This window comes from Cololabis saira, chromosome 15, assembly GCF_033807715.1.
Source record: "Cololabis saira isolate AMF1-May2022 chromosome 15, fColSai1.1, whole genome shotgun sequence".
In the NCBI taxonomy this organism is placed as follows: Eukaryota; Metazoa; Chordata; class Actinopteri; order Beloniformes; family Belonidae; genus Cololabis; species Cololabis saira.
Window position 1 is genome coordinate 39,203,736 of NC_084601.1, and position 7,604 is coordinate 39,211,339.

Sequence of the window (7,604 nt, forward strand, 5' to 3'; positions counted from 1 at the left end):
TTCACGAAATTTTGACTTTTTTCTCAACATTTCGAATTTTTTCTCGAAAATTGTACTTCAACATTAATCTCGACATTTCAACTTTTTTCTCAACATTTCAACTTTTTCTTGAAGTGCATACTGAAAAAAAAATCTTCCTCTTCTAAAATATTATTTTTATTTTTCTCCTGCCTGGCCCTGATACTCTTCCGTAGGAGTCTGAGTGGAACACACCATCGAAAAACCACTGAGGGCTTGCAGCGAGTGAGTTTCCACTGATCCCCGTGTTAAAATATTCAACAGTAGAGAGCAGAATTAAACATATTTTACAGGATTGCAAAAGAAAAAAGCCAATGTGTTTGGTCTACATTACTGGATTTCACATTGAGGATAAATTTACACGGCATGAATTTTGAATGTACTTTGTTGAGTGTATTTGTATGAAGTCGTACGACGTAACGTGTTATTTGAGTCACAGCTGCATTGTAGTCTATGGTGTCAGATGACTAGCTGTCAGTTTAGCTTCTTAGCCTTTTCTAGTGAACTTGACTTCTGCGCTTTTAAAAACAGATAAAACAAACAAGAATGAAGTATTTTCCCAAATCCTTAAGCAGTGGCAGGCAGTGCATTTCACACTTAGGTCTTCAGTGATGTCCAACTTGGTCAATATAAACCATTCATTATGCACGCATTTATAACACCGGGACTGGAGAGTAGTTAGAAACACGCTTAAGCACTACTCGGCATTGCATCACCTCAGTTGTGTACAAAATGGGCTATTATCCGGCACATTTTAAAATCAACAAACCTGCCCCAGCAATTAAAACATACAGTATCTGGTATTCTACTGACTTAAAAATAAAAAGGTCTTTAAAATGATCTTTTAAAAAAAAAAATTTATAAAACCGCGTGCACGCACACTTGCACGCAATGTTCGCTTTATAAATCACAGTCCAGCTGGAAGGTTGCGCAGCTGAATTCGCCTCATATCCCGCCCTCTACACGCCCACTTTTTACCATATGTGGGCAATGCAAAGTAGTATTTGCATATGAATGAGCCTGCTGAGCATGTGCAGCGGCTTCCTGCAGCCTGTTTGGCGTCAGAATGAATGAACGTGTCGAGCCACCGTGCCACTAAATTTCACGGAGACTGAGAACGAGATGTTGTTGATGAGGTGGAGGACAGGAAAACGTCATTATTTGGTGGTCACAGTAAAAATAGAAAAAGTATATAAATAGTATAAAATAAAGCGAGTGAGTGGCAGCACGTCTTTGCTGTACATGTACATGAGTTATTAATTCAACGTGAGGCCAGCTAGATGGCCTTACTGACACAACTCGTGATCTGATTGGCTATCACAACTATCAATCAACTGTATTTGCCAGTTCACAGACGCCCGGGCAGATTTCATACAGCCTGGAAACATAAGATTGCTGAATTCTGATTGGAGGAAAACTCTAACCTAAAAACAACAGCACTGAAAGGAGCAAAATATGACACGAAGAGAATATGAATACTTTTAGATATTTATGGAAAGTAAATTAAAAATTAAATGAACCTTTATCATAAATGATCGTGACATCCGGTTATGTTAGGCCAGCAGAGAAGGCCTGGCTGGCCCTGACGGCACTGTCCTTAAGGTTACTGTCATACATCCTTTTAGATGCTTTCCTGCTTAAACACTCCTGATTCAAATTAACAACCTTGTGCATATCGTTCGTGATGACAGTCTGATGGGGATAGATTAATTTGAATCAGGCGCGTTGGAGCGCAGAAATCCCTTAAACATGCAGGGAGGGTTCCTGGAAGACCAGGATTGGGGAAAACCAGTATAATCATCCTTTTTTTTCAATGTAATTAGGGCCCGAGCACTGACAGTGTGAAGGCCGAAATGAGGGCCTTTTTTCCCCCTAAACATTCCCCAAAGTCACCAAATTTTGCACGCAAGCCAGGCCTGGCGAAAAATGTGATATTTAATGGTTTGTATTAATGGGCGTGGCCTAATGGCTCAATAGCGCCCCCTAGAAAACTTTGTGCCTCAAGCCCCACAATACGGTTTGACGTACATGCATGAAAATCGGTACACACCTGTATCATGTTGCAACTTAAAGAAAAGTCTCTTGGCACAAAGGCCGAAACCCAACAGGAAGTCGGCCATTTTGAATTAATCGTGTCATTTTGGCGAAATTTATGCCATTTCTTCAGCCGCTTCTTCGCCCGAACCGTAACGTGCACCCAGGTGTGTTATACATCAAAATGTGCGTCTCCATCCTGCGACTACGTGCATTACTTTTCTCAGTCAAAAGCGTTACCGTGGCGACGATAGACGCCAAAAAGCGCGCCCACCCTTCATCTGATTGGTCCATATCTGATAGTTCCTACTTTCTGCCATAACTTTTGAATGGTTTGATATAGAGAGTCGTGGGTGGTGTCATCCACTAAATGTCCAGGTCTGAAGAATCTACATCAAGTCATACAAGCTTCCACTGCAACCTGAACGTGCACAAGGGTGCGAGGGCCCGTTCATCGCTGCTTGCAGCTTTAATTTGCTTTGTGCTGTTAACAGTAGTAACCGAGTGCTGCGACCAGCGTTGAGCAAAGGTTGGCTAAGTAGCCACCAGTAGTGACAGTGAATTAGAGCTGATTATTGATAATAAACTAATAAGGAATCCAGCCTCTCTCGCCACCGAGATGAACACATTTTTTTTTAAATCAGTTGAAGACATTACAAAACTCTTCAAGGGGGCGCCCTTAGGCTGTGCTGTCAGCTGGGGAGCTGGCACAGCAGCCAAAGGGCCTACGTTCAGTATACAACCGATTACAAGAAATGAAGTGGTTAAAATCACTGGCTCCCTAAACAGCTCTAAAGCTAAGGATGTCCATGGGATTGATACCATGTTCCTTAAAACCCATATCGAATCACTAGCCGATCCCATCGCACACCTGGTTAATCTGTCTATACAAAACTCAGTAGTACCATCCTCCTGGAAGTCGGCCATAGTCAACCCATTCTTCAAGTCTGGTAACAAGACAGACGTGCAGAACTATAGGCCTATTAGCATTCTACCTGCCGCCTCCAAAATACTTGAGAAATGGGTTATAATGCAACTCACAGAACATCTGAATTTAGGCCACTCCCCGCTGCACCCTGCTCAATTTGGTTTCAGGAAACACCATTCAACTGAAACAGCCATCAACTTGTTTTTAGAAAAGACCAAGCACTCTCTCAACAAAACAGCATGTGTTGGAGCTAGATTTAAAAAAGGCATTTGATACCGTTGATCACACAGTACTGCTAAACAAACTGTCTTTTTTTAATTTTTCAGAACAGGCAATCAGGTGGACCAAATCATATCTAACTGACAGGAAACAATGTGTAGCCATCGAAGGTGCCAGATCTCTTCAACTGCCATCTACAGTAGGGGTTCCTCAGGGGTCAATACTCGGTCCTATCCTGTTCTCCACTGTATATAAACGACATGCCTGATGTGTGCAAGAACACTCATATTCAAATGTACGCAGACGACGCAGTAATTTACACTTCCGCCAAAACTGTTCAAGAAGCTGCCCGTGTACTCACAACGGAACTGACCCATATCAATGAGTGACTGAAGAAATCATGTCTTCTCTTAAACTAAAAAAAAAACGTCTGCATGTACTTTTCAAAAAAACCAAAGATCACTCTGGCGTCTTCCTAGGAGGAGAGGAACTAGAACTTGTGAATGAATTCAAATACTTGGGAGTCACATTGGACTCCACCCTCTCTTTCCGGAATCACGTCAACAGGATCTCAAAAATAATCAAATTCAACCTTGCCAATTTCAAAATTATAAGACCATCTCTCACTACCGAGGCAGCCAGAGTGTTCATGCACGCAATGGTCATGTCACACATTGAATTTGGCTTCACCAACTGGTCTTTCACTACTAAAACGACACTCAACCTAGTAGAATCACTATACAAAAGAGCGATAAAAATACTTGACAAAAAAACGGTAACATATCATCATTGTCATATACTTAGACAATATGGTCTGCTCAACTTCAACAATTTTACTGATTTTAAATATGCTTGTGCCATATACAAAATACTAAAGGGCCTAGCACCGCCTCCTATGTCTGCCTACGTCACGCAAAACGTGAATGCCCACCATGCCACGAGGGCAACTGCAAGAGGGCACTGCATGATCCCACACAGACGCACATCATGTGGACAGGCAGTACTCTCAAGCGTGGGTAGCCGCATATGGAACAGTCTACCAACTACAATAAGAGAATGTGACACATATGATACATTTAAAGTTAATCTGAAAAAATGGTTGCTACACAGACAAACTTGTGACCATGTTTGACGTAACCGCTGTTGTCATGTAGTACTGTCTTACTGTTATTACTACTACCTCTCCTTTAGTTAATGCATTGTATTGCTTTTTTTTTTCTTTTTTTTTTTTTTCTCCCCATTCCCACAGTACAATGACTAAATAATAAAACAATTCTTCTACACCACATCTAAAACAATAGCATGACCCGGTTTTGCATTGCTGCAACCCCATTCCACCTACAATACCCCTTGCTGTTGTTTATACCTCTACTCTGCACTTTATAGCTGTGACACTTAGACACTTGCACTTTACTTTAGCCTGCTGCTATAACTTATAACAGTAACTTATAAACTATAAATGTAAAAATACTATGAAATGTGTTATGTGGTTGGTTGTATCATCGTGATATTGGTTATATTATTGTACTATTGTATTTTTTTTTTTAACTGAACATTGCATTGCTCTTAAACTTGCTTGTTTTTATATTCTAGCCGGGGGGACTGCCAATGGAATTAGCCAATAGGCTACATTTGGGTGCATCTGCTTTTATTTTGTAAAATGCATAATGATGTGCACTGTCCCTCCTTACTAGGGCTGTTCGATTTTGCCCAAAAATAAAATCTCGATTTTTTTCTCTCAAATCCGATTTTCGATTACGATTACGATTATTTTGTGAATTGACAAAAGGCAAAGAAATGATTTCAAATATGCTGTTTTTTTATTGAACATTTGCCCCATTGGGCTTTAAGTGCAAACAAAAATGAATGAATAAAGTGCAAAACTCTGTAAAATAAGTTGAAAAAAAGTTTTAAAAATATAATAAAATATAAAGTTTTATCTCTGGAAAAAAAAATCAGCAAATCAGCACTTGCAAAACATACACTAAGTTATATTTCCAATTAAATAAACAAGACATTTTCTAATTAAACTAAACTGGGTCTTTGCATGCTAAATAATAATGCAACCATGAAGGAGGTAGAGGTGTGTAATGTCAGTCATTACATTTGCTATTCACATTTGCAAGTTTTTTGCAAGGAACACGAGCCGGTCTACCGCATCTGGCTTGAGGGATGCCCGGTGGCATGTTACAACGTCCCCTCCTACACTAAAGAGCCTCTCGACAATCATCCAACAATCATTAATATGGTATCAATCATTAATATGTGTGCAGACAAGGTAAAAAAAAAAAAAAGTGAAAAATCGATTTTACGATTTTCACGTTTTAACATCGTTCTAATTACATAATCGCGATTACGATTTAAAATCGATTAATCGAACAGCCCTACTCCTTACCAAATAAAATTGAATTGAATTGAACCCCGGCTGAACCGGAGGACAGTGAGCCGCTACCAGCTCGTTCATCGGCAGCAGCCGGAACAGCAAGCTTCTCGACAGAGACTAAAAATAAAGCGAGAGGCCCTTCAAACCCTTCCAGAGTCCAGAGCAAACATCTTTGTAGTTCACTCGTTGTGACAACTGTTTTCTGCATGAATGTGTGAGTTCAGGGTTCCAGCCTGCAGGAGCAGAACCAGAGTCAGAAACACAGCTGGGAGTCCTTCGCCTTCGTAGATGAGGAGGAAGAGAGGAGAGAGAGAAGGTGGGCATCGTATTAGCTGCGTATATGTATCTTGTATGTATCTTTTAAAAGGAATGTAGGTGGATGATATTGTTTAGTGTTGGTGTTGGAGTTTGCTTTGGTTTCACACGTTAGTTACGTTTTCAAAAGCAGAAGAAAAGTCTTTCATTTGTTTGAATCTCAGTTCAAGTCGTCTTGTATAAGTGAAAATTAATTTTATGGTAAAGAATATAGTTTTATACGTTTTTAAAGAGTTCTGTATGAAGTGAAAATAAGAATGATTGTGATATTTTACCAAGTATGGACAGAGGAAGGAAGGAAGGAAGGAAGGAAGGAAGGAAGGAAGGAAGGAAAGAATGAAAGAAGGGAGAAAAGAGGAAGGGAAGAAGGAAGGAGAGAGCAGGAGGAAAGAAGGAAGGAAGGAAGGAAGGAAGGAAGGAAGCAAGGAAGGAAAGGAAGGAAGGAAGGAAGGAAGGAAGGACAGGGGAAGAGAAGTCAAGGAAGGAAGGAAGGAAGGAAGGAAGGAAGGAAGGAAGGAAGGAAGGAAGGAAGGAAGGAAGGAAGGAAGGAAGGAAGGAAGGAAGGAAGGAAGGAAGGAAGGAAGGAAGGAAGGAAGGAAGGAAGGAAGGAAAGGGGAAGAGAAGAAGGAAGGAAGGAAGGAAGGGAGGATGGGAGAAAAGGAAGGAAGGAAGGAAGGAAGGAAGGAAGGAAGGAAGAAGAGAGGAAGGAAGGAAGGAAGGAAGGAAGGAAGGAAGGAAGGAAGGAAGGGAAGAAGGAAGGGAAGAAGGAAGGGAGGATGGTAGAAAAGGAAGGAAGGAAGGGAGGATGGGAGAAAAAGGAAGGAAGGAAGGAAGGAAGGAAGGAAGGAAGGAAGGAAGGAAGGAAGGAAGGAAGGAAACAAGGAAAGAATGAAAGAAGGGAGAAAAGAGGAAGGAAGAAGGAAGGAGAGAGCAGGAGGAAAGAAGGAAGGAAGGAAGGAAGGAAGGAAGGAAGGAAGCAAGGAAGCAAGGAAGCAAGGAAGGAAGCAAGGAAGGAAGGAAGCAAGGAAGGAAGGAAGCAAAGGGGAAGAGAAGAAGGAAGGAAGGAAGGAAGGAAGGAAGGAAGGAAGGAAGGAAGGAAGGAAGGAAGGAAGGAAGGAAGGAAGGAAGGAAGGAAGGAAGGAAGGAAGGAAGGAAGGAAGGAAGGAAAGAGGAAGGGAAGAGGAAGGGAAGAAGGAAGGAGAATTATGTCATTTTGACCCAAAGACAGTACCAGGGTTAAGTCTCATCGTCTCTACTAACCAGAAGGTCATTTGTGTTTTACACGATTATCTTGTTGTTCAGGAGGAGATGAACGGCCCTCTGCCTCCCCCGAAGCTGCAGGAGCCTCCAGCAAACCAAACCTCTCCCCCTACTGGTGAGTCAAGAGGACAACATTCATTCATCCATTCATTCATGTGCCATACCCACTATTCAGGGTTGTAGGTGTTCTCTGCTCTCACCAGGACAGAAGTGGACTGATAGTCCTGGACAGTCTGGCAGCATGTATTTGTGGATATATTCTGAATTTAGTCACCTTACTGTTGGAGTTTTGAATCCGCAGCTTGAGAGGATGGACACCTTACAGCGCGGCTGTTTTCCATTTGACACTTACCTGTGACCCCACGTTTACTCTTTAGCCACATTGTTTTGATTACTCACTGACGTCCAGGGATCGCCGGTTAATGAGACCACGTTTGCACTTTACAG

General features: G+C 41.6%; 1 protein-coding gene across 1 annotated transcript in view; it reads left to right on the forward strand.

Moving 5' to 3' along the window:
- LOC133460926 (chloride channel protein 1-like) overlaps positions 1-7,604 on the forward strand; it is a 131,362-nt gene that overhangs the window by 88,821 nt on the left and 34,937 nt on the right. Inside the window, exons 18-19 of the mRNA XM_061741639.1 lie at positions 5,807-5,907; positions 7,190-7,272. Of these exons, the coding sequence (XP_061597623.1) occupies positions 5,807-5,907; positions 7,190-7,272 (184 nt within the window). The remainder of the gene's footprint in view (positions 1-5,806; positions 5,908-7,189; positions 7,273-7,604) is intronic.